General features: G+C 44.8%; 1 protein-coding gene across 1 annotated transcript; it reads left to right on the top strand.

Moving 5' to 3' along the window:
- Positions 1-552: 552 nt before the first annotated feature.
- Positions 553-27,625, top strand: MALL (mal, T cell differentiation protein like). The gene is made up of 4 exons (XM_007959421.1): positions 553-660; positions 24,616-24,783; positions 27,109-27,231; positions 27,563-27,625. Exons 1-4 carry the CDS (start codon positions 553-555, stop codon positions 27,623-27,625), a joined length of 462 nt encoding a protein of 153 aa, XP_007957612.1.

The following is a 27,625-nucleotide window of genomic DNA, read 5'->3' on the forward strand; positions in this document are numbered from 1 at the left end:
ATCCTTTGGGCAGAGTAGGGGCGGGGTGGCCACAGCTGGCATCGCTTGGAGTAATAAAACCAAACCAAACCAAACCAAACCAAACTCACTGCCATAGAGTGGATTCTGACTCATAGCGACCCTGTAGGACAGAACAGAACTACTCCATAGAGTTTCCAAGGCTGTAAATCATTACAGAAGCAGACTGCCACATCTTTTCCCCTGGCGTGGCTAGTGGATTCAAACCTACAGCCTGTTGGTTAGCAGTCGAGCACTTTAACTACTGCACCACCAGCATCCACTGGAGTAATAAGGAATTCAAAACTTCCTCAGGGGAGAAGAGCAAAGAAAGAGCCTCCCTACTCCCCTGCCCTGGCCAGCGAGGGCCCATCTGATGCTCGCTCTGCGTTTCACTGATGACTCCTTTGGCTGGAGTGAGTGGAAGGACCTGCTAGGCTGGAACGTGTATTTCCCTCCCAGGCGACGTCCGATGGGTGTGTCAGGCAGGGGTAATATTTGAAGGTCTGCAGCCGGCGAGCGGCAGCGGAGCCAGGGCGCCGAGCGTGGTGAGAGATGGCCTCTCGGGAGCCGCCCCCGGCCACCAGCTACAACCCGCCCGACGTGCCCTTAGGGGTCGCGCTGTTTCTTACCATCCCCTACGCCTTCTTCCTGCCGGAGCTGGTGAGTGCGGCCATCTGAGCGGCCGGAGGGGAGGACGCAGTCAGGTGGAGAGTGGCGCCCACTCCCGGGGAAGGGCACCCAGAGCTCATTTCTTAAGCGGCTGCTGTTGTCTTAAGTAGCACCTCCTCCACACACACACACACACATAGACAACACACACTGGGCTCAGAGCTTGGGGCATGCTGTCTGTTTCACTGACACTGACCTGAGTCTTTCTACCAGGATTTCCTCCCTTCTGCAGTATGGGTGCTTTTCCTCTTTCCAAAACAAAACTCCACTGTGGGTGAAGACAGCTGTCCTGGTAATTGGAGGGGTAGAGGCACGATGTTAAAATATCCAGGGTTCTCAGGAAGATGATGGAAATGGTCATTTAGTATATTATTTCTGTTCCTCAAGTTTTTGTTTATTTGTTCTTTTCTAAAGTTTAAAATGCAGGACTCAGGACTGTCTTTCTGTGTAGAAGGTTTCCAGGATTTCCTTAATTGTCGTGTTAGCTGACTTTGAACTTTGGCTGTGTGTGCTCCACACACAAGGTAGCTTACGGCACAGCCATGAAACAGGCACATTAGGTACCCTCGGTTACACGTAAGAACCTGTCTCCGTATTACCTGCTGAGGTACCTCTCAGCCCCGTTGTGGCACTAATCCCTACCAATGACTGGGTGACCCAGCCCACAGAGTTCTGCATATACCATGTTTCCCAGAATACCACGTCTCTCTGAACTCGTTGTTATCATCCCTTTTTCACCAGTGTGGAGACTGAGGTACAGTAAATAATTCAGGGCAAAGGGATTTGTTTTGACCTTTAAACCCCTTCTGAAAATATCTAGGTTGTGAGTGATATTTTCCTACTGGCTATGATTTTAGCAATGCTGCTTGCTCTTGGGTAGGGAGGAAAAAACAGAAAGTAATTCTACCTTTAAATTGGCCCTTCTCTCATCATCTGTCTGCAAGGCTGGGCCTGACTTGGGCTTTTTGGTAAACTAGTTAAAGGGTGTCTGTTAATGACAACGAGAAAGGGAAGTTGAGCAGGGTGGGCCCAGCTTTGGGATGGCTCCCACTGAAACTCCACCCAAGAGGCAGGTTTCTGCCAGGGCTGCCACCTCAGGGACATAAGAGTGGGGCTCCTGCCAGATGGATGACATCTTAGTGCCCTTGCAAGTTCGATGTGCCAGGATTTGGACCTGTTCCTCACCATGGAGCATCCACATAGACTGCCATGACGAGATTGACTCTATGGCTTTTTATTGAGCACATGTATAAACTGCTGGTGACAGAGCTCTTGCCTTCAGGTCATTCCTGTCTGCTGGAGAAGAGACTCCCGAACAGTCCTCTTCCACAGTGGCTTCTGCTTGAGGGGAGGTGCTTGGTCGGGCTGATTTCCCAGGCTGGGGCACAAAAGAGGGAAAGGTCTAGTGTATAGGAGAGAACAATTGGCATGAGGCTGGAGGGACAAGGCTTCAGACTTACGCCAGCAGCCCAGGTGAGAATCATCAAGAGAGTGGCTTCTTGCAGGCACTTGCCCTCATGAGGCTTCTACACCTGGAACTCATCAAGGCTTTCCCCAGTGGAATAGAGGACATGGTTATGTTGGGGTTTGGGGGTTTTAAATATTTTAGGGGTGAGGATGTTGTCATTGGTTCAATTATGTTCATTTATTTTTATTTTGGAATAATTTTAGATTTAAGGCTCTGGTTGTGTAGTGGTTCAGACATGTGGCTACTAACCAAAAGGTCAGTGGTTCGAATCTACCAGCTGTTCTGCGGAAGAAAGATGAGGCAGTTTACTTCTGTAAAGATTTACAGCCTTGGAAATCCAATAGATTGCTATGAGTCAGAATTGACTCGATGGTAGTGAGTTTGGTTTTGGTTTTACATTTACAGCAAAGTTGCAAAAACAGAACAGAGAATTCCCATACACTCTTCATTTAAAAAAACAAACAAACTCATTGGCACTGTATCAATTCTGACTCTCAATGAGCTTATAGGACAGGGTAGAACTGTCCCATAAGGTTTCCAAGGCTACAGTCTTTACAGAAGCAGACTGCCACATCTTTATCTCATGGAGCAACTGGTGAGTTCAAACCACTGACCTTTCTGTTAGCAGCCAAGCGCTTAATGCTTGAGCAGTAAGGGCTCCTTATTTTTCACTTAGCTTCCCCTAATGTTCATCTCTCGCAGCTACAATTATCGAAATCAGGAAATAAATATTGATACTGTATTGTTAATTCTATAAACCTTACTCAATTTTTGCTAGTTTTCCCACCAATGTCTGTGTATCTGGTCCAGGATCCCACATTGCATTTAGTTGTTACCTCTCTTCCATTTCCTTTCATGTGAGACAATTCCTCAGTCTTTGTCTTGACACTTTTGAAAAGTACTGATCAGTTATTTTGTAGAATGCTCCTCAGTTGGGCTTGTCTGATGTTTTCTCAAAACAATTTTTAATTGACAAGTAATCTTTATTTATTGTTGGAAACTTAGAAAACACAGAAATAAATATGATCCATATGTAATTGGAGTATGTCTTTGTAGATGTTATTAGATATTTCTAGATATCCATATATACATATATGTTGTGTGTTTTGTTATGTGCCATCGAGTCAGACCCAACTCATAGTGACCCTTCCTTGGGTTTCCGAGGCAGTATCACTAGGGAAGTAGATTGCCCAACCTTCCTTCCGAGGAGTGGCTGGTGGGTTTGAACCACCAGCCTTCTGGTTAGCAGCCAAGTGCCTTAAGCACTATGCCACCAGAGCTCCCATATACATATACAGGAATGCATTTAATGGAGTTACTCTGTACACACTGCTCTGCATTTGCTTTTTCATTAAATGAGCATTTCTAGCACAGAATGTGGAATCATGTGTGGCTTGTCTGGGTTGAGAGATGGGGAGGTAAACAGGAAGAGGGGGAGAGACTATTGAGGTAGGTGGGTGGTTCTGATCCCACGACTCACTGGGCTGGAGAGAGCATGCAGAATCGGCCTCACTACAGGCCACTCTCTGTACCTCCGAATGCCTGAGTGTGCTGCCCGCTTCTGTCCAGTGGGGGAACCACAGAGCATGAGGCCTTGTGGTCCCGGCAGATTCTCTTTCTTGGGGGCCAGAAGCATCATGGAGAAAAGTGTGTTTTTCTAGGGCCATGCATCCAGATAATGCTCAAATCAGGAGCTCAGGCTAGCAAGAGGAGGCAGAGATAACACAAGCTAGTACCTGGATTCACATGTTATCTACGATTCCCAGTAGCCCAGGTCTGGCATCAGAGGCATCTATATTCACATTTCCTTCCAGCTACTTAAGCAAGGGCTCAAAGGAGATCCAGGGCTCCCCCTGCCCATTTCCCTAAGGCCTCGGCCACCCTGGCTGGTAAGCAGTGTTCTCTGACTCTTTCGTACAAAATCAAAACCAGGAATTTGACATTGGTAAAATGTGTGTGTGTGTGTGTGTTCATGCCATTTAATCACATGTGTAGATTCTTGTAACCACCATCACAATCAAGATAGAAAGCTGTTCTGTCACCAAGGGAAAATGTGGAACAAAATTCAAAAACACAAAAATGACCAGAATTACTGGTTGGATAGACTGGTAGAACACCCAAGACTATGGCCCTGAGTCCTCCTTTGGGCCTACAAATGGACTCACTTCCATGGATTGGCTCTCAGCCCAATAGTAGAAAGACCTACATGCAGAACACCTACCCCAGGGAGATGCATCCCATGGGTCAACCAGCCATGAGACATCAGATGGGCAGCATTCACATAGACGGAAAGCTGGACAGACAGGAATACATAGATAAGAAGGGGTAGTCACAGGGAGGAGAGGGGAGGAGAGGTTTTTATGGTTGAGGATTGTAATCAGGGCATGAAATCAAATTTGCATGAACTGTTGAATGTAAAACAAATCTGCTTTGTAAATTTGTACCCAAAGCATAGTACAGAAAAAAAAAAAAAAAAAAAAGAAAAGAAAAGAAAGAAAGAACTATTCCATCACTGCAGAGATCTCCCTCCTGCCACACATTTATAGTCACACACACACACCACTGGTTGTAACCCCTGGAAACCACTCATCTGACTTCCATCTCTGTAATTTTGAGATGTCGAGAATCTCATGTAAATAAACAGAACCACAAGTATGTGACCTTCTGGTATTGGCTTTTCCCACTCTGCATACTAACTTTGAGATCCATCCAAGTTGTTGCAGGTATCATTCCTTTTTATTGCTGAGTAGCATTCTACGCAATAGATGTACCATTCTGCAACTCCTATAATTATTCAGTTGTTGTAGGACATTTGGATTGTTTCCAGATTTAGGTTGTTACAAATAAAAGTGGTTTGAAAGTTGGTGTAAAGGTTTTTGTGGGGATGTTAAGTTTTCATTTCTCTAGAGAAAATGCCCAAGAGTGTGTTTGCTGGGCTGGGCTGTATAGTAAGTGTATCTTCATTTTTTAAAGGAACTGCCTTACAGTTTCCCAGAGTGGCTGTGCCATTTCACCTTCCCACCAGCAATATATGAGACTGTCAGAAGACTTTAACATTAAAATTCATATTTCATTTTGGTTTATTGTTGAATTCCTGTTTTTCACATAAAATAATACTAATTTCAAAACATGATGTTGAGGAACTTTTAAATTTGAGAACAACACCAATGACAACAGAAAAACCAAACCTATTGCCATTGAGTGAATTCCAGCTCATGGGTACCCCATGTGTGTCAGGGTAGAACTGTGTACCATAGGGTTTACAGTAACTGTGTCCTTTCAGAAATAGAGAGCTAGACATCTAGGTCAATTGGCATAACACAGTTCATTAAGATAACGTTCTACATCCTAGTTTGATGAGTAGCATCTGGGATCTTAAAAGTTTGTGAATGGCCATCTAATAGACATTGGTCTCTTCCCATCTGGAGCAAAGGAGGGTGAAGGAAACTCAAGACTTAAGGAAGCAATTAGTCCACAGGATGAATGGCCCACGCAAACCACAGCCTCTTCTAGTCTGAGACAAGAAGAACTAGATGGTTCCCTGCTATCACTGCTGACCTCTCTGGCCAGAGACACAATAGAAGGTCCCTGTTAGAATAGGAGAAAAATGTAGCACAAAACTCAGATTCATAAAAAAGACTAGACTTACTGGACTGATAGAGACTGGAGGAACCCCTGAGACTACCGCCCTAAGACAGCCTTTTAACCGTCCCTGAGGTCACCTGGCAGCCAAATAGTAGGTTGATTGTAAAATGAACAGTAACACTCATGAGGAATGTACTCCTTATAAAAATCAATTACACAAGATCAAATGGGCACCATTTGCTCAAAAGCAAGGATGAGAAGCCAAAGAAGAGCAGGGAAGCTGGAGGAAGGGAAGCAGGGAAGGCAGGACGGAAACGGGGAGACATTGCAGGGATAGCAACCAGTGTCACAGAACAATTTGTACGTAAATTGTTGAATGGGAAGCTAATTTGTTGTGTAAACTTTCATCTAAAACTCAATAAAATGTTCCAAAGAGAAAGGAGTAGACAGCCAGGCCTTTTTTCCTAGGTGCCTCCAGAGTGGATTCAAACTGCCAACTTTCTGCTCACTGCTTAACCATTTGCACCACTCAGAATACCCATTGATGCCCTCTTTCATTCACTCAGCAAGTGAGTACGAGTGTCTGCTATGTGCCTGAGCAGGGATGGGCTGAGCACTGGGACGGTGTGGCTCACAGGCCCTACCTGGATCTCTCAGAGCTCATCTTCTGCAGGCAGCTGAGACAGACCTTGCCAGACCTTCATGACACAAGATGACTAATAAGCTTTTTTAACAAGCTAAAAGGGGGACACTGGAAGCAGATCTAGGTGACTATAACCAAGACTTTTATGAATAAAAGGCAAAAAAAAAAAAAAAAAACCTTTTAACTTTTTGCCAGTTAACTTAATTAATTATATTTGACTAATTAAAAAGAAATAGCTAAGATTTCTAGAGAGTCAGCTAGCTGAAAGGTAAGATCATCACTCTGTTTGATGTTTTATGTTTTCCTTTCAACTTCTTAACTGGCCTGCACATTGGCCAGGAAGAAAATAGTCTGATGCCTTTGGAAATTCATTCCAGACTCTTCCAACTCAGAAAGTTTATCCCTATGTCTTACCTGTTGTCATTAGCTGCCATCAAGTCAATCCAATGCATGGTCACCCAATGAGATTTGGCTGTTGTGATCTATAAGGTTTTCATTGGCTAACTTGCAGAAGTAGGTCACCAGGTCTTATCTTAGTCTGGAAGCTCCACTGAAACCTGTTCAGCATCCTAGCAACACACAAGCCTCCATTGACAGACAGGTGGTGGCTGTGTATAAGGTGCATTGGCTGCAATGGAACCAGGTTCTCCTGCTTGAAGGCAAGGATTCTAGCACCGAACCACTACTGCCTCATGTCTTACCTAAATCCTCCATTGACCTTAATTTCAGTCAGTTTTCTTCTTCCGTTCTGTTTATATTTAAATGCTTATTTTTAAATTTATTGAAGTCAGTTCTGCAGATTAGCAAGTAACTGATGTGGCTAGAAGGAACTGAGACTCATTTTTTTTTTTTTTTAATTGTGATTTGGGTGAAAATTTACAGAGCAAATTCCCTTTCCATACAGCAGTTCACATATACTTTGTCTCATGACATTGACCACAGTTTACCACAATGCAACAGCTCTCCTCCCACTTCCTCCCCATAGTTACCTCTTCCCTGTGTCCATCCCTCCATGCACTCCTGCTCCCTGAGCTGTCTCCTGTGTGGAAGCAGCCCTTCTTTTTCTCATGCTTGTTCTCTCCAAGGAGAGTATCTACCTCAGGTAAATGTTCAACTCATATGCCTGTCTTTTGTTTGGCTGGAAGCCATAGGTGTGGGTTTAATTCCAGACCTGAAGGGCAGCTAGGGGCCATAGTCTCAGTGGTTCCACCAGGCTCTATCAGACCAGCAAACCTGGTCCCCACTAGGGCTCATTTTATACCTGGGGTTAGTATTGGGACCTTCCCCTTCATTATAATATTTCCTTAGAAGAAATAAACCCTTTCCTTGCTTTTTCCTGTTCCTTTTTCAATTCTCCATACTTCGGGAGAGGAAGGGAGCAGCAAAACTTTCCTCAACTTTACCCTCATGTGATTTCTTTCATGCTTCTCTCTTTGTTGCTTCTGTCCCCCTACTCACTAACACCCTCCTCCAGCATATGGCCTCTTCCTCATCCTCATCTCTGGGTCCTACAACATGGTACCCTTTCCTTCTGTTCTCCTGCAAGATGTGTGAGCCAATCACTTCTGTGCCCAGGGTACCACTGAGTCTCATGGTAATAATGTTCCCTGGAGGGCATGACACAGGGAAGAGAGAACAAGGGGGAAAGAAAAGGAAATTACAAGGAGAAAGTGGGGCTGGGTAAGAATAAGCCTGCTGCGAAGGTGAGACATGCAAAGGGGTCTGATGTGAAGCTCCCAACAATTGCTTGGGACCACGTTGTCTACTTGGTAATAGGCTTAGCACTCTACTGTGGGGAGCCCTTAGTGCATCCAGGTTCAGTAAACTAGAGGCAGGAAAGAAGGAGCTTAAAACCTGGCTCTGCTGCTTAATTGCTATAAGAACTTGGGCAGCTTACTTAACCATTCTGAGTTCTTCAACAGTGGAGATAATAGTAGAGATCTCATAAGACAGCTGTGGAGTTTTAATAACACTTTCCATAAAGTGTCAACACCTAGTGAGCACTCTATTAGTGTTAGTCTGTTGTTGGCCATCTTGACATCTTTTTGGAAAGTGTGGGTATCTTGGGCTCAAACTCCAGTTGTAAATTTTTACAAGTATTTGTTGAGATGCTACTCCTGTTCTATGCTTTGTCTCCATGATTTGCTCTTTGGGTGATACAGATATAAGAAAGTAATAAAAGGAACGAGATGAGGCACAGACCCTCTCTTAAGTGATGCACAGTGAACACATGAAGAGCAGCCCAAGACAGGAAACAGGGTGGACATTGTGGGGTACAACCACAAGTGCTCAGAGGTTGCCAGAACTGTAGTAGCTGTTGAGACAAGCTTCCTGGAGGACAAGAGGCCTGACATTCTTGAAAGGTTTGGATTGAGGGGTAAGAACTTTGCTTGTGTCAGACCAGGACTGCCTGGGGTGAGAAAGTTAACAAACACAGAAGATCAGGGTTTGAGAAAAGAGGAAGACACTACTCCACTTAAATCCCATATATTCATTCAACAATTATTTATTAAGCCCCTACTCATGCCAAGAGAGCTCTGGTGGCATAGTGCCTAAGGCCTTTGACTGCCAACCAGAAGGCTGGCAGTTCAGACCCACCAGTCATTCCCCAGAAGGGAGGTTGGACAATCTACTTCCATAGTGATACCACCTCGGAAACCCAAGGAGGGGTCTCTATGAGTCGGGTCTGACTCCACGGCATTAATTGTATTTGCATTACTCATGCCAAGCAGTGGAGATATAAAGATGAATAAGACAGTTGTGCCCCTTGCTTAAGAGCTTGAGTATCTAATGGGGAAGACAGAGAATGGACAAGTAGAGAAGTCAATGGTGCTGTGTCTGTCAGGGTGCAGTAGGAAACTGAAACTACAGTAGGTATTTCACACAGAGAGGATTCAATACAGGAACTTGCTTACACAGTTATTGGAAAAGTGAAATAGTAGAAAGGAGGGGCTGAACTAACCCAGAGTATAAGCCCATGAAGCAGCTACCACTCCTAGATGTGGGGAGACAAAAGGGAAGAGGTGGCTAGTGGTCGAACCTCTAGGGGAAGCTTCACCTAGTTCATGTGGGGACCTGTGAGGAGGGGGTGATATGGGAGTAGCGGTCAGAGCCTGGTGCTGTGAGTGGTGAAAGAAACTGGTGTTGGCACTGACTACTGCTACCGTAGGAGTGACAGGGCCTGGAAATGCAAGCAGGATGTCCCCACTCTTCTATTTCCAGACTCCCCCCAGGTCCTCCCAGTGCCCAAACGTGACAAGAATCCAGATGATGAGGGAGCCTCAGAGCTGGGGTTTGCAGAACTGCAGCTCTGCATCACAGAGCAGAGGACAGAGGGTGGGCTTGAGGCTGAGAGACCTTAGGACATAACAGACGCAGTCTTGTACCCATACACGCCCATCTACCTGTACCTCAACTTCCAGTCCTGTTCCTTCCCTGACCATCTAGCCACAACCTTTGCTGAGCCAGTGGCCCCTTCCAGTTCAGACAAGACAGCCAGCCAAACATACTGCTGAAAGGTCATCCTGCCAGAATTTAACAGGTGCTCTAGCAGAAATAACTGGGTGTTCTTGTAGAGGACCATGGAGTGGGGGTGGGGGTGCTCTTATTTGGACCTATTGGACCCAAGACTAGCTCCAGATAAGGAGTCTCAAAGATAAGAAGTTCTGACTTGGCACTTCCCTCTTCATTCTCACCTGCAGCCAGCACCCTGCTAAGAGGCCTGGAGAACTTTCCCCTTGGGCAGGGCAGATCTATGGGAGGCAGGAGACATTTCTAGAATTTTCTTCTGATTGGCAAGTGGTAGGAAGCAGGCCAGACTAGAGCAGTTATCAGTTGAAAAGAGCAACTCCCAGGTCAGAGTCTTCAGGAGATTCTACCCATACTGTCCCTGGCTTTCATCCCTCTCCTCTTGGCCCTGTCTCTCACCAGCCCCTTCGTTGCCTCATCCTACACCTGTCAGACAGCAGGGGCCATGGGACTCTCCCCACTCCCTCTCCTGAACAAATCCAGCCTGCCCTTTGGGTGGCCCAGTTGTTAGCACCTGGTCAAGTCGCCCCAGCCCTACCAATCAGACAGCTGCTCAGGGTCCACATAGGGCTAACCCATTGGAGCAGAGGCAGCTTTTATCCATGTTCCACAGCATGAGACCTGGAGGCACAATTTCCTGCCCCTCCTAGCCTCAAGCTGTACCTAGCAGGTAACAGAATGGGACCTCAGTGAGCTCCTGCCCAGCAGGGCCAGATCTCATGGGCTTGGGCTCCAGAGCCATGTGATGTGCCTCAGAGAAACCCATCTCAGCTCCTTAGCTCAGCCATGATGACTGGAGCTTTGCTTGTCTGTCACACAGCTTTCATAGCCCCTTCCCCCATATCTACACCCTGTCTTACTGCCCGAGATGCTGGATGGATGTGGGAATAAGAATGGTATTTGAGCATTTTCTTCTCTAAAACACATTCTTGTGTAGTACGAGGGAGGTGAGGTGTCCCAGGACAGACAAAGGGTGCAGGGTAGGGTGGAGGGGGAGGCAGAAAGGGGGGAATATCCCCCTAAGAATCTCATCTGCTCTCCAAGGGATGAGGCTCCCTAAGTGGAGAGGGTCTAAGGTCTGGCAGGCGATAGATCAGGGAAGGGGTGCCAATGAACAAGCAAGCATTTGTCCCCCATTGGTCCAGGCTGCCGGCGAAAATGAAAATCTGTGGCTGGCCCTAGTGGCAGGCCCAGAGGTATCAGGCAGCACCACTTGCAGGGAATCACAGCAGGAAAATGAGACTGTGAGCAGGTAGTTAGTGGTGTGTCAAGAAACCCGCCTTCTGCCCTCATTTCTTGAATCAAGTCAACAATAAGCATTGACCACCCATTTTGTACCAGACACTGGGGACACAAGGACCCACAGGACATAGAGTTGCCTCCAAGGGCTCAGGATCTGGGGGAGGAGACAACAAAAGAGAGATAAAGAAAGCAGAAAATGACTATGAAGGAGATCCCTAAGAGGCATGTTGGGAGCTTGGTAATCTAGGAGTGGCTTACTAGATGAGGTGCCATTGGTCTGGTCCCTGCCCTAAATGACCTAATGAAAAAATGGGCTGGGAGGTGGAGTGGGGTAGAGTAGCTCAGCAGATAATCTCTCAGACCAGAGTGTGAATGGTACACCCCTAAAGTAGGAATTTGGTCTTTGGTGCCTACCAAAGGGCCCAGAACATGCTCAGTGATTACGTGTCTGTGGGTTCCTGGGGGAAGGAGATGGGAGGAATGACCAGAATAGCAGGAAACAGCCATGTGCTCCAGCCTGCTGGCTGGCAGAGACAGGGAGGTGGCTCCAAAGTCAAGTCCAGGGCTCATCTTATGAGTTCCTAAGGACATGTGAGGGAAAATGAAGTTAATAAACATGTTGTTATCACTGGGTGCCATTGAGTCAATTGTGACTCATAGTGACCCCATGTGACAAAGTGGAACTGCCCCACAGGGTTTTCTTGGCTGTAATCTTTACGAAAGCAGATCATCTTACCAGAGAGCTAATAAACGTAACAGGAGCCAAAAAGGGACATGGTGGGGAGACCTGGGCCAGTGGGAAAGTCCTTGTTTAGAGGGTTACTGGTGGGAGTGGAGTGTATTTATCTTGTCTCTTTCTATATATACTTTTGGTATTTTCTAACTTTTCTAAGGTGTACAAGTAAAAAGAAAGTTTAAAAAAATGCGCCCAAAATGTTTACTTTTTAATTTTTTTTCTGAAACAGACAAGGGAAAAAAAAAAGCCCTTTAGACTTTGGATGAACAAAAATATTTTTATTGTTCTATTTTATACTACATTGTAAAATCTGTACTGTTTAGTCAATAAAAAGCTGGGTCAGTAGTGGGGTCAGCTGTCAAAGCTCTGAATGGGGGAGGGTGGGTGAGGCCTGCTGGGAGGAAGTGAAGTGCAGGGAGGGGAGAGGAAGCAGCAGGGGAGGTGCAGGCCCTCTGACTCACAGGGCCCCTCCTGAGCCTCAGCATCCTGCCACTCCCTGCCCAGGCCCATACATACCCCAAGGTAGGCCAGGGATTGAGAGAAGGGCCTAGCACTGATTTTTCTTGGCATGTTGTCAGCCAGTCCTAAGAACACTTGTGGGTACCAAAGCCTCCCTTCTATGACTAGTTATGTCAGGAGCAAACATGGAAGGGGAACTCCTGGCCAACACTATTGTTTCTAGAATGGACCGGATAAGATATGGGCCCTCATAGGAGGCTTGAGAGTGACTGGGTCAGCAATTTCCTGCTCACCTTAAAGCCACAGAGAAAATTCTCATTCCATGAATCAGAATGTAGTGGCTCCTCATTTGGAAATGTCCTAGGTTGAATTATGGGGCATAGAATTTCCACTTAATGCTAGTTGCTTTGGATTTGCAGCCTGTTGGGGTCCTAGACTCTAGTCTAGACCAGCCACGCCCCAGCTGGGCATCTTTGGGGCTCTTAGAGCCAGTTTCCTCCACTGCACAATGGGGATGGCGCCTGCCCAGAAAGCTCACAAGGCTGCCGAGACCAACTAGGCAGGGATGGAAGCTCCCTCATGGGCTGTCAACAGCACCTATGCAGGCCTGCTGGTGACAGGCTGGAGCAGCTGAGGGTATCTGAGAAGCCCACAGGGAGGGCTACTGTCAAAGGAGCTCTAGTCAGGCATGTGTGATATATGAGACATGAGGGGATTTCTGGGAAGAGGTGGAGGGGGTAGCTGGAAGAAGCTAACACCTCCTGGCTGGGCCCCCACAGGACGCCCACCCTCCAACAGCCATGGCATTTGGAGTAGGAACATGTATGTGGAAGGCATGTGGTCTGCCTCTTCTCTTTCCACTGAATGACAGTCACTGCACGTAAGAGACATTTCACAGTTCCTTGTACTTGTCCTGGGCACTCTGCCTCACCACTCAGCAGTGCTTCCCTTTACCTCCCTGGCCCCTGATTCCCACACAGCCAGAATTCTTCCTGCCTGGCAGGCTAACAGACCCCAACGTAGTTTCCATGGACTTTCAAGTGGCCCCCTAGGCCTATGTTGAGGAGCACTGGGATCCTTACAGGACAAGTGTTGCGAAGGAAAGGAGCTGTCCACACTGGGGGGCATTAGCCTGGGCAAAGGCCTTTGGGTAGAGGAAAGAAGGTGTGCTAGAGCAAAGCTTTCGCACTTTGGCTGTGCTCCATGAAGAAACATGTTTCATGCCAACCCGGTGCACACACACATGTATGCACACATGCATGTGTGCGTGTGTATGAGAGAGAGAGAGAGAGAGAGAAACAAAAATTCCAGGAAACAGTATTTCCCTGTACTTTGAGCAATGCACTCTTATATTTTCTATTCTTATTTACCTAATTTTAAAAATTCTATTTAGTGACCCACTAATTTGATTTCACAACCCACTAATAGGTCTCAGCCCACAGTTTGGAAACCCTAGTGCTGGAAGGACTGAAGGAAGGTTAGTGAGCTGACACAAAGGGAGGGGGGGCAACATGGGCTCTGAGTTTGGCTTAGGAGTCAAGAGGGTCCAGGAGGCATTTTAAGAGGGGGTAGGAGGGTGTGTGTGGCACAAGCAGGCTTGCCTCACAGGTGGTCCTCATCTGGTCTATGAGGGCTGTTACTGTCTCAGGCTGGTTTTAACAAAAGGAAAGTGGATTATCTCACATCATAGGAATTCCACAGCTTTGCAGGCTCTACCTCTGGGTGGGTTCTTCAGCAGTTCAGTTGTGTTGTCATAGACCCAAGGTCTTGCCATCTCTCTCTTCCACCCCTTCTGTAGCTCCAAGCATCACATCCTGGCAATGCCAGAGCAAGAGAGGAGACTACCTTATCCTGTGTCTCCTTCTAAGGCACAAGGAAACCTTTCGCGGGAGACCCCCAGCAGGCTTCCCCTCACGTCTCATATATCACATATGCCATAAGGGGATGTGTACAGCCTAGTTGGAAAGTCACTAGATATATCCCTTCCCTACCCACACCTCCCACCAATAAGTCCAGTTAAGAAATCTACCCCAAAAGCCAAAACCAAACTCACTACTATTGAGTCGATTCCAACTCATAGAGACCCCCTTTGGATTTCTGAAGTGGTAAATCTTTATAGAAATAGATTGCCTAGTCTTCCTTCCACAGATTGGCTGGTGGGTTTGAACAGCCAGCCGTCTGGTTAACAGTCAAATGCTTTCGGCACTATGCCACCAGAGCTTCTTAAGGAATCTATTCCAGAGAAACAATTTAAAATAAGAAAAATACATCCATGCAATGAGTTATTTAAACCCATTGCTGTCAAGTCCATTTTGACTCATAGTGACCTTATAGGACAGAGTAGAACTGGCCTATAGGGTTTCCAAGGCTGAAATTGTTAAGGAAGCAGACTGCCATATTTTTCTCCTGCAGAATGGCTGGTGATTTCAGACCTTGATCTTTTTTTTTTTTTTTTTGCCACTGAATCCTTAACCATTCCACCACTGAGCTCCTTCAATAAGTTATTTACACCAGTACTGTCTATAATAGAAGAAAAGCTGGAAACCCCCTATATACCATACACTGAAGCCTTATTGAGTAAATGATGTTTTCTGATTAAGCCATGAAACAACATGGAAACATATCAAAAGAATGCAATATGCATATTCACCATTATTACAACTTAATAAAAAATATATGTGAGTAAGGAAGGAACATGACAAAATGAAAACTCCCTTTATTGACATTAGTTTTACAATCAATTTTAAAACGTAGTGTTAAAAACAGAAATAGCTCTAATTCCTACCAAAAGGTTACAATTTGAGACATTAAAGACAAATCTCTCTGGATTTGAGGTGTTTTGAGGGGACAGCCATGACACTGTGGCTTTCCGGTGCATCTTGCATGGGAACTTCCCAGTGGATCTGAAGCATAGCCCCAGGGTGGGTCTCCTTTTGTTTTCCCTTTTAAAGGCTATGCTAGGACCAAGAGACCCTGGGACTTAATAACATGGCCATGGATACTGGAATACAAGAGACAATCATTTTCTTTGTCTCAAAACTTACTTTGTAATGTCAGATGGAACTTCAGTGAGTCCCAGTCCCCACTGTTGGTGAAACTTGAAGGAGTCCTGTATGAGGCCCACCAGTGGGACCAGGAGCCCCAGCTCACTTGGGCTGTTGACCTCAAGGACCTCACCTGTTTTTTTTGTGGGCCTTTTCCTCATATCCAGAAGTTTCTGAGGTTTCATAGTACACCCTGTGGTCTCCTGAGTTGCAGGGAAGGGAAAGAGAGACTACACTGTCATAAAAAATTAAGGCAAGTAGTAAGAAGAGTAATGTGGTTTTGGCGTGAATGAGAGCTGCCATGCTGAAATATAGCCCAGCTATGCAGACAAACCAGCCAGGGGCACCCGCCCTCACCCTCGCCCTCAGGGCTCCGCCAGGGTTCCCAGCTCTGGGTCTGCTCCACCCCAAACCCACACCCACCGCTGACAGAAGCCCAAGTCCCACAGATCTGAAACAGCACCACCTTTTTGGCTCCTCCCTCACCCTTTCCTAGGGTCATCTCTCAGCTGGCATTTGTCATCAGACTGTCCAGTTTCCTTCACTGCTCTCTACAGCTCCCCACACTCCACAGGAGACATTTTGACTCCCAGCGGTTCAGTCCAGGCTGCAGATCTAGCCTCCCAAAAGGAGATCCTCTTCATCTCTCTCCTATTAGAAAATCCTCAGTAATCTTCATTGTACAGCACAGCTTCTTTGTCTTCTTTTTTAAATTTTAAAACATTGTTTGTTTTGGATTAGTTTACACATGGTCATGGTATTACATTCAAACCAACTGACATTGAGTTAACCCTGACTTATAGTGACCCCCTGTGTGTCAGAGTAGAACTATGCTCCATAGAGTTTTCAGTGGTGGATTTTTCTGAAGTAGATTGCCAGGCCTGAAGTAGAAGTGCCAGGCACTTCAAAAGTGCCTCTGGATAGTCTCAAACTGCCAACTTTTGGATTAGCAGCCTAGCTGTTAACCACTGACACCACCTAGGGCCTCCAGTTTCAAACCCACCAGCTGTTCTGAAGAAGGAAGATGAGGCAATCTACTTCTGTAAAGATTTATAAAAACCCAGTGGGGGTGCTAAGAGTCGGAATTGACTTGGTGACAGTGGGCAGGCAGGCAGGCAGACAGGGCCTCCACTACATTAAAAACATATTGTCATAAGTGAGACCCCTGAACTTCCTGTTTCAAGGCAAGCAGTTCTCCTCCATAGAGGCCAACATGCTGACTAGTTATTGGGCCTCATTCCAGAGATATTCTATGCATCTACAAACAATCTGTGTATACACAAATATATACTCATACATTTTCTTCATTTTCTATATAGATTTTTAAACACTAGGCATGCTGGTCTATGCCTTTGTAGACTCTGGGTGTTGGTTCCATTTCGATAACTAAAGAGTTTTCTCATTCTTTCGGAAGGCAGTAGAATGTTCCATAATTGACTTAACTGGTCCCCTACACATAAACATTTAGGCTGCTATCTATCTTTTCTGTAACAAATAAGACTACAGTGAGTAACCTTACATGTTCCTCATTTTGTTCATGTGCATTATTTGTAACACAGGTTCCTGAAAGTGACCTTACTAGGTCAATGAAGATGTGCATTTAATGTTTTGACAGATATTGCCAAAATAAAATAGCAGCTCATGGCATAGGTATTTCACCTGAGGGTGGCAATGGACTTCAACCTGGGGGCTGCAGGTGGACCTTTGAGGTCTGTGTGCCCATAAATGGAGGCATAAGTATTGTGTGTGGATGCAGGTACCCTTTTTCTGGGTGACCAAAGCTTTCATCAAATCCTCAGAAGGGTCTGTGCCTCCAAAATGTTATTCACCCACCCAGCTGACTGTCTCCCTTCTCATCCAGGACTTAACTTCCTACTCTGCAGGAAGTCCAGCTTTGGATATGCCCTGTTTGGGGTCTTTCTCATAGAACACCCTTCCTATCCTCAAAAGATTATGGGCAACATGGCCAGCCATCACCCAACACTCATCCATGCCAAAGACTTGCCAAATTCTTACAAGAACCATATGAGAGAGAGGCCACTGCAATACCCATCTCCTCTATTTGATGGACAGAGACGTGGAGGCACACACACAAAAAAAATCTAAACCTGTTGCTGTTGAGTCAATTCCAACTCACAGTGAATAGAACTGTCCCATAGAGTTTCCAAGGCTGTAAATCTTTAGAGAAGCAGATTGCCATGTCTTTCTCCCACAGAGTGGCTCATGGGTTTGAACCATAGACCTTTTGGTTAGCAGTTGCACTTTTAACCACTGCACCACTACAGCTTCTTCCATTGAGGCACAGGCAAATTAAGTAACTTGCCCAAGAGGCAGGGCTGGAATTCAAACACAGGAAGAATGGTGCTGCATGGTGCTTGGATGGGAGTGGGTAAGAGTGGAAATAGAGATGAGCTCTGGGGTGCTCAGTCATCTCGGGAATTTTGAAAAACACATCCTCCCACACCAGGTCATCCAGAATCTCTGGGATGGTACCCCGGCCTCAGAATTTTGCCAGGCCCCCAGATGATCCCAGGTGCAGCCAGGTTTCAGAAGTGCTGCTCTCAGGGTAAAACCCATGTGTGTTATAAGCTCCTTACTCCTATGATGTATTTTTCATTTGATTGTTTTCTTTTATTAAGGAGCTCTAGTAGTGTAGTGGTTAGGGCATTTGTCTGCTAACAGGAAGATTGGCAGTTCAAACCCACCAGGAGCTCCATGGAAGAAAGATGAGGCAGTCTGCTTCCATAAAGATGTATAGCCTTGGAAACACAGTGGGGGTTGCTATGAGTCAGAATTGGCTCTACAGCAGTGAGTTAAATGGTTGTGTTTTTTTTTTGTTTGTTTGTTTTGTTTTTTAATTAAGCCCTTTTCCAAGTAATAAGTATGCTCCCAGAGTGACCCAACAGGTTTTGGGTTTTTTTTTTTTTTTTTTTTTTTTTAATAATGTATCATTTTGAACTCATGGATTTCAATTTAGTATTCTAATCCATTGTAGCTATTATCCTTGTTTGATGCTTAAATTGTCCGATCTTTGACCAGCAGGAATCTGTTTGATGGGACCCCAGAAGCCTTTGAAAGTTTTCTCACCACCTGGTGTGACAAGATGTGTAGGCTCATCTTCTCTGCCCCAGGCTAGAATCAGTTATTTCTTCTGAGAGCCCTGGTTCCTTGGACTCCCATCAGGGCATTGTTATTCCAGTTTTCATACTCTGTTTCTTTAATCAGCTTTCTAAACATGAGTGAGCTCTGTGTTAAACTCAATGTATGGATGACTTATCTGTGTTCGTTCATATGAAGAAGACCTTGCCAATGTTGAACTTGAAATACTCTTGATCTAAATGTCTTACTGGCCCTCTATGAGACCCTCAACAAGATGGATGGACACAGTGGCTGCAACAACGGGCTCAAGCATAGCAAATATTGTGAGGATGGGGCAGGACTGGGCAGTGTTTCATTTTGTTGTACACAGAGTCACTATGACCTGATGTTGGAGCTGACTCAACAGCACTTAACAACAACAAATGTCATGTTTACATGATGCAGGACTGGATGATGATGACTGAAGGACGATGCAAGACTGGGCAGTGTTTCATTTGGTTGCTATAAGTTAAAACCAACTCAAGAGCACCCAATAACAACAATAACAAATATCTTAACTATAATAAAATAGGCCTATACTTTGAGGGCCATTCCCACCATTCTGACAGTATCTCCCACTTGGAAGATACAAAATTAGATGTTAAATTGGAGGGCAGTTTAGGCTGCAGGATATTTTGGAAAGCAAAATATGAGTTTTATTTTTTTAAAAAAATGTGAAGACAAGTACTTGAAGTTCTTGTACCTATAAAGAATCCAGCCTAGACTAGAGACAGACATGAGGTAGAACTCTACAGACATGAAGGCTTATATTCACCTGAAGCTATCCCTTGGCCCTGGTCCCTTCTACTGTTTAGAAGGTAGAGGGGTGTGGAAATAAAAAATAAATAGCACTCCTCTTCTTAACATTGATTATGTGACACTAAAACCATTTCAAAAGGTTCCCATGCACCTTGAGATTCCGAAGCCCTCAGAGGCTCTTGACTTGTCCTGAGAATAAAAGTAGGGATAGGGACCACTAAACCATAGCTAGGACCCAGAGGGAGAAAGCCACCAACGAGTTCTGTGGGACTAGGCCAGTCTGAGACCCTCATCAAGGCCTTTAGGTCAGCATGACAGACCCCTGCTGGTGCTCCACAGGCCACCTACCTGGGCCTGCCCTTGAAGTGTGAAACCTGGTTCATGCCTGGGCCTCACTGGAGACTGCCTGTGTGGCCTCAGGTCTCAGGCTCCTTGAGTCTAAAATGAGCTAATATAAGGTTCCCTGGGTGGTGCAAATGGTTAAGCATTTGACTATTAATCAAAAGGCTGGCGTTTTGAGCCCATGCAGAGGTGCCTTGAAAGAAAGTCCTGGCAATCTGCTCCTGAAAGGTCACAGCCTTGAAAATCCTATGGAGTTATATAGGTAGAGACAAGTATTGATTTGGGTGAAGGGAAGGGCAATGTACCAAAAGTGAATGATCAACACAGTGACATTGAAGAAGAGGAAGACACAGAGAGGTACAGGGAGGTACAGACAACAAAGATGAACTCTTTTATACCTACAGTACTATGTTGTCAGTGATGGCAAACATTGATCTGTAGGTGGATAGATGGGTGGGCAGGCGGAATGATCAGGTATGTTGAGGCAGGGAAGAGTACACCCACAACCATGTGTAGGATTAGCAGACAATATTTCCACATGCATATTTGTATATGCTGTAAGAATGTCCTGGTGTATAGTAGAGCTGAGAGGGGCAAGATTGTGGTGACTTCTTGGCCACAGCCAGCTATGCTGAGGGAGCCAATAGCTGAACCTGTGTGCCTGGGACGATGGTCATTTACGCCAGGTAGATACTCCTTGGAGTGATCAATCAATCATGAGAGAATAGAAGGGCAGTGTTTGCACCGGGGCCAAGAGTGCATGGGAGGGAAGGACATGGAGAAGAGGTAACTACAGGGAGGAGGTGGGAAGAGAGTTGTTACATTGTGAGGAATTGTAGTCAATGTCATGAAATAAAATGTGTATGAACTGCTGTATGGAAAATGAATTTGCTCTGTAAACTTTCATCCAAATCACAATAAAAATTTTTTAAAAATCATACAGAGTGCAGTTCTACCATGTACACATGGGATTGCAATGGTCAGAATCAACTAACAACAATACTGGTACCAGATTGTGGTGAGAAATAAACAAGAAAATTCATATAATGTGTGTATGACTGTGTCTGACCAGAGCAGTCTCTGATGGCAGGAGGTGGAAGGAACCCCTTTGCAAGCATTGGCAGAGGCTGGGTTCGGCTGAGGCACCTTTGACCTGCCTCTGGTCCTGGCACAGATGAGGTAACTGTAAGCAGCAGCAGGTGTCAAGTGGCAGCTCTCTGGTCTTAGAAGTCTGGAGGGAGTTAGAAGTGTTTTATGGACTAAGTGAAGCAATTTTATAACTGGGAAGCATCTGGTAAATGTGAGGTGCTTGTGGTATTATTATAGATTTATTAAAACATTTATATGTTCATTTAGTCCCTTCCCCACTGCTGTGTCCCAGGACCTATGCTGGGTGAATGGCACAGTCCCAGGCTCTGTCCTCAGAGGTCCAATGTGAGTCTAATATTTTACAAGTGTGGGTACAGTCATGAAATCCTGAATGCCACTGCTACTAATAGGTAGCATTGTTTGGGTGCTTACCTTGTGCCAGTATTTTTACGTACTTCCCTTGGCTTGGCAGGGAACACTTGGCAAGGGCCCACCAGCTAAGCCCTGGCACCTGCTTGCAGCCTCAGCAACCAAGATCACTGGGCTCGTCATGTAAGAGCCCAGTTCTGGGAGCTAGAGGACAGCAGCTCCAACCATTCAACTCCTCCCTCCTCAAATGAAACTGACTACTACCAAATGACCTTCACTAAAGAAACTTCTAAAAATTATATTTCAGAAGAAATTAATGATCCCAGAAGGAAATTCTGAGATGCAAGAATATTTTCATGACTCGAGGTAGGGAAAGATTCATTAAACTTGACAAAAATGACAAAAAGAATGATATATTCAACTATGTTAAAATTAAGAACTCAGTTCATCAAAAGACACCATAAAATGTGTGAGCCACATGCTAGCAGAAGATATTTGCAATATTTGTAACAGTTCATGAGATCCAGATTATTAGGAAAAAATTCCTACAAATCAGTAAGAAAATGACAAATCTATAAAGATTTTGTAACCAATAAAAGGTTTCACAGAGAAGAAATATGTATGGCTAGTAAATCTATGGGAACTCTGGTAGCATAGTGCCTAAGGCACTTGACTGCTAACCAGAAGGCTGGTGATTCAAACCCATCAGCCACTCCTCGGAGGGAAGATGTGGCAATCAACTTCTGAAGTGATACTGCCTCAGAAACCCAAGGAGGGGTCGCTATGAGTCGGGTCCGACTCGACGGCACATAACAACAACAACAACAACAGTAAATCTATGAAAATAAACTCAATCTCATTAGCAGTCATGAAAATTAAAATTAAAATCTAGTGAGATATGTAGAAAATCCCAAGGAATCTACCAATAAATAAATAAAAATACTCCTTACACTAATAAGTAAGTTTAGCAAGTTACAGGATACAAAGTCAACACACACATCACATCACATCACATTTCAATCTTCTAATGAAGAATTAGAAAATAAAATTTTGAAAAAGCTATTTGTAATAGCTCCTCTGAAATGAAGTATGTTGATGTAAAATATAACTAAATGTGTACAGGATCCAGGTGTTCAAAACTACAAAACATTGATAAAAATAATCTTGATAACTGAAGGGAGATACCATGTCCATGGATTGGAAGGCTCAACATAATAAAGATGTCAGTTCTCCCCAGTTGATTTATAGATTTAACACAATTCTGATTTTGACAAGCTGATTCTAACATTGGTGTGTAGGGAAGAGAACTGGACTATCTCTTGAGATGGGGAGAACTCTGAGGAATGGTTTGTCCTTGACAGCACTGCTCAGAAGTGAATCATCTCCACTGGCAACTTTCTTGATTATTGCAGATTTACAGAAAGTTGTAAAATCTGATAGTGTGTTGCCTCCAAACAACAAACCCAGAAGCCATCCCTAGCATCCCAAATCTGCAGTGATTTAAAAGCCCAACAGGTTCTTTTTCTTTTTCAAAACTATTTCATTACTTTATAAGGGATAAACTCCTGTGTACCCATTCTGTGGCACAGGAAATAGAACATTATTGTTGGAGACCCCTGTATACCCATTCCCAATGCCATAACCTTCTCTCTCCCAGTTGGGTCCTTGCTCAGCAGGTTCTGAGGCATGTGGGTTCTGATGAGATTGGGAATTGATGATGACTATATGCCAACACTGTTTGGGCCAAGAAGACACATACATTCATAGACTAGATTTTGTACCTATTGAATTTGAGGAATTCGAGGGGCAGGGCCAGGACTAGGGTGAGGCAAGTGGGGTGCCTAAGGTACAATATTCCATTTGACAGTCACTGTCAGAGTTGTGCACGTACTGAGGAACATCAACTAGAAATATCCAGTGACAAGTAGGTGTGTGGTCTGAAGGCCAGAGATAGAAATGGACTGGAGGTGGGTGTCTAAGATCAATAATGTTTGTTGTTGTTGTTATTTGTTGTTGGACCCAACTCATAGTAACCCCTCCTTGGGTTTCTGAGGCAGTATCTATCATTACGGAGGTAGATTGCCCAACCTTCCTTCCGAGGAGTAGCTGGTGGGTTTGAACTACCAGCCTTCTGATTAGCAGTCAAGTGCCTTAGGCACTATGCTACCAGAGCTCCATCAGAGCTCCATCAGTAATGTAGTCCTTATTAAAAGCCCAGGTTTAACAGGAGTGAGGAGAGGGAGAAACTGAGGAAACCTGTGATAACATCCTAAGGAGGCTCCAGGAAAGAGGGGTTCAGAAAGTCTGAGACAAACAGCAAAACCACATGGTGCTAGTGTCAGGCCTCTTCCTCCAGGGCTCTTACTGGACGTGCCATGTGCTGGACATTCATTTCCTCCCCTGGGCTCACCAACATGGGTGCAAAAGCAGACAAAGTCAGAGCCAAGAGACAGAACAAGACAAATGTTTGGTTTCTCCAACAAGAGACAATAAGTAGCTGCACACAGTTGAGAGGTGATTAAACTGGAACCATAGTGCTCAGCGGGGTCAGATTCCAGCTGGAGTCATCAACTGAGGCCAGATACTATAACCCAGTAGCTCCAAACCAAAGGCCTACAGGGCCAGGCAGGCACTGTCGATGGGTGAAGGGAGTCGGGAAAAGGGAAGTAGGATCCCACAGCATAAGTGAGCAACAGTAAACACGCCATGATGGAAAGGGGTTGAGAAGGCTGGGGGATGTGGTCTACTTAGGGCTCCAGGCCCTTTCTAAAAGGACTGTTACAATTCATTCCCACCTACTGTTGCCTGGGAAGTAGGTTCACTGTGGCCAGAACTATGGATTTCTCAAGAAAAGTCTTTCATATGAAATATCCTGTTTTAAATGTTAGCAATTTATTTGGAAATATTTTAAAAAAACTGTACATGGGAGCACAGTTGATAGGTAGAGACAAATATTTATCTGGATGAAGGGTATATTAATAATAATAGTAATAGTAATAATAACTGTATATGTGAATACTGTTTGAACATGTGAATACTGTTTGAACATGTGAATACAGCCAAGAATAAATTCTGTGGGTAAATTTAGTCTAGAGTCCCTCTGCTTTCAACCTCTGTTACCCCTTGAATTTTCTAACAACAGCAAAAAAGTTACTGGTCTAGTTGGTTCTGATCCACGGTGATCCCCCATGTGTTACAGAGGAGACCTGAACTCTACAGGGACTTTTTGCTGGAATCTTTATGAAAGCAGATCACCAGGCTTTTCTTCTGCAGCGTCACTAAGTGGGTTTGAACCTCCAACCTTTTGGTTGGTAGCCAACATAAAACCATTTGTGCCACCCAAGGACATAATTTTCCCACAATGGGACCTGACTTGGCTGTGACTCATTGGGCAAGTTTTCTTCCCATTTCCCTCTTGGTTCCCTCCTAACTTCATCTGAAGTGCTTTTAGCCAGAGACAGAGGAGAAAAAAAAGATGCCCTGCAAAAGGAAACATGCTCCTCGCAAGTAATACAGTCTCTCCTTTTATGTTTTTATCTTACAGATATTTGGGTGCTGGGTTTGGATCCTGGTAGCCGCCACCCAGGTAGCAAACCCACTGCTGCAAGGATGGGTGATGTACGTCTCGCTCACCTCATTCCTCATCTCCCTGATGTTCCTATTGTCTTACTTGTTTGGATTTTACAAAAAATATGACTCCTGGAGAGTCCTGGTAAGAACCAGAGGGGGCTCCTGGACCAATGTCTTAGGGTAGTGAGGACAATAGGCCCTTCTGGGTGGGGAAGGAGAACAAAGACTGGGGAGCAGAGACCCTTCCAGGGCTAAGCTCATAAGGGACCAAGACTTTTTACTCTAATGTGTTTAATATTCAACCAAATTAAAGTGTTCCTCTGCCAGAGCAAATATTTCCTTATATTCTCTTCCAATGCTGCCTTTGTATGGATAGACACACTGCCCTGTAATCAAGCACATTCGGACCTGTTTCCTTTGAATTTTACTTATGGTAAAACCGTTGGATCAACACTGAAGGAATTTCTAGTAGAAGAAAAGTCACCCCAGTCTCTAGGCCCTATCACCACCACTATCATTTTTGCATATTCCATGTGAATTTTATGCAATATCTATATCAACTGCCATCAAGTTGATTCCAACTCACGGCAACCTTATAGGACAAAGTAGAGCTGTCTCATAGGGTTTCCAAGGCTGTAAATCTTTATGGAAGCAGACTGCTCATCTTTCTCCCTCGGAGCAGCTCATGGGCTCAGATTGCTGACCTTTTAATTAGCAGCTGAACTGTGCTACAAAAGTTCCTTGATTTATATATACAGCTATATAATTTTATTTTTTATTACTTTTAGGAAGTTCTGGTGGCATAGTGCCTAAGGCATTTGACTGCTAACCAGAAGGCTGTGTTGGGCATTGTGCTGAAAAATAAACACATGTTGTCTCATTTAATGTTTATAGCCAATCACATGAGATGCCTATAATACTACCCCCAACTCACAGATGAGGACATTGATTCTTAGCTAACACACGGTAAGGTTGGTAGAGTCAAGCTAATCTGCTTCTGTAAAGATTTACCTCCTTGGAAACCCAATAGGGGTTGCCATGAGTCAGAATCAACCTGATGGCAGTGAGTTTGGGAGGTTTTTTTTTTTTTTTTTTTTAGTTTATGCTAAACCTTTAGCAGTACTCTTCAACTCAACAAAAATATGGTGCAGCCATTAAAAACAGATGCCACGTCACACATGGTGACTGACTGTCCTCTCAGGGGTAACAGCCTGACCCCCTCAACTTTTTCTCTAATACTTTCATCCACTGATGATGTTTCCTCAAATATTCCTTTTCGGGTTCCAAAATGCATATTTGCCAATTATAACATTCCTTCTAGACTGATAACTGCTTTTAATGGCTCCAGAATATTTTTGTTGAGTCAAAGAGTATTGCTAAAGGTTTAGCATAAATTGAAAAAAACTCTCAAACACTGCCATCAGGTTGATTCTGACTCATAGTGACCCCTATTGGGTTTCCAAGGCTGTAAATCTTTACGGAAGCAAATTAGCTAGACTCTACCAAACTTACCATGTGTTAGCTAAGAATCAATGGCCTCATCTGTGAGTTCCAAACCAAATTCACTGCCGTCAAGTCAGATCTGACTCATAGCGACCCCTCCTTGGATTTCTGAGGATCCAAATCATAGCGACCCCTTAGGTTTCCGAGGCAGTATCACTACGGAAGTAGATTGCCCAACCTTCCTTCTGAGGAGTGGCTGGTGGGTTTGAACCATTAGCCTTCTGGTTAGCAGTCTACACCGCCAGAGCTCCCCCATCTGTGAGTTGGGGGTAGCCACCTCATGTGATTGACTATGAACGTTAAATGAGACAATGCATGTTTATTATTCAGCACAATGCCCAACACAGAATAGGTCTTCAGAATGTTAATAACCAAGAACATAAGTTTGGAGTTAATGTGGCCTGGATTCAAATCCTAGCTTAGATATTTATTCATCAATCTTAACTTTGATCTTCAATTTCCTCAAAACGGGGCTAATGATAAGCTGTACCTACCTCATAGTTGACAAGGTTAAATGAAATGAGAAAAGGCTTAGCATAAAGCTCAGCATGGAATAAACAAATAAACAAACAAAATAACCTCACTGCCGTAAAGTCGGTCCTGACTCATAGCAACACTTCCTTAGATTTCTGAGGTGGTATCTCTACGGAAGTAGATTGCCCAGTCTTCCTTCTGAGGAGTGGCTGGTGGGTTTGAACCACCAGCCTTCTGGTTAGCAGTCAAATGGCTTAAGCACTATGCCACCAAATGTTGACTAGAATTTATATTATCCCTATTTATCAATTACCCTATTGCTCGCTACATAGTTATTTCCAATAGAAATATTGCAAATAGAAATAGGAGTTTAGGGAGTGGAGCCTGTCTTTTTGTATTACTCCTCCCAGTTGTATAGTCAGAAAGAAAAGTGCTCAGCTGCTTAAGTGGCCCAGTCCCTGTGGCCATGGCTTCTGTTCTGTGTTTCCAGGACAGCCTGTACCACGGGACCACTGGCATCCTGTACATGAGCGCCGCTGTCTTGCAAGCACACGCCACCATTGTTTCTGAGAGCCAGGACCTCAAAAACTACTACATAAACACTGCAGCCTCGGTGAGTGCGCTTTGCTACTGATGGACAAGAACATTTAAATCTGTCATTGCTGAAGCATGTTGCCTCACATGGAACAAATAACCCTGAGCTCTAGAAAGGAGAGTTTCAAGGATGATGGAGTAGTTGGCCCATCAGTTTTTGAGAAGTCAAGAAAGATGAGGCTGGGCAGTGGTTGCTGCGCCCAGGCTGGGCAGGGCATGGGGCAGAGAGGAGATCCAGTAGGGTCAGAATACCAGGCCTCATAGGCTACTGGGGCTGCTGGCCCTTGGAAGAGTGTGGGCAGGAGCCGGGCTGGCCATTTCTAACACACAATTTCCCCATCTTCTTCCAGTTCTTTGCCTTTGTCACCACCCTGCTCTACATTCTTCATGCCTTCAGCATCTATTACCACTGA

Source organism: Orycteropus afer, unplaced genomic scaffold, assembly GCF_000298275.1.
Source record: "Orycteropus afer afer isolate SDZICR_OR568_19922 unplaced genomic scaffold, OryAfe1.0 scaffold00017, whole genome shotgun sequence".
Classification (NCBI taxonomy): Eukaryota; Metazoa; Chordata; class Mammalia; order Tubulidentata; family Orycteropodidae; genus Orycteropus; species Orycteropus afer.

Excerpts from the sequence above, each read along its gene's own strand:
- MALL (XM_007959421.1), top strand. The coding sequence starts at position 553 with ATGGCCTCTCGGGAGCCGCCCCCGGCCACCAGCTACAACCCGCCCGAC. Across the intron at positions 661-24,615 it reads CCTTCTTCCTGCCGGAGCTG|ATATTTGGGTGCTGGGTTTG; the intron begins GTGAGTGCGGCC and ends TTTATCTTACAG. Across the intron at positions 24,784-27,108 it reads ATGACTCCTGGAGAGTCCTG|GACAGCCTGTACCACGGGAC; the intron begins GTAAGAACCAGA and ends CTGTGTTTCCAG.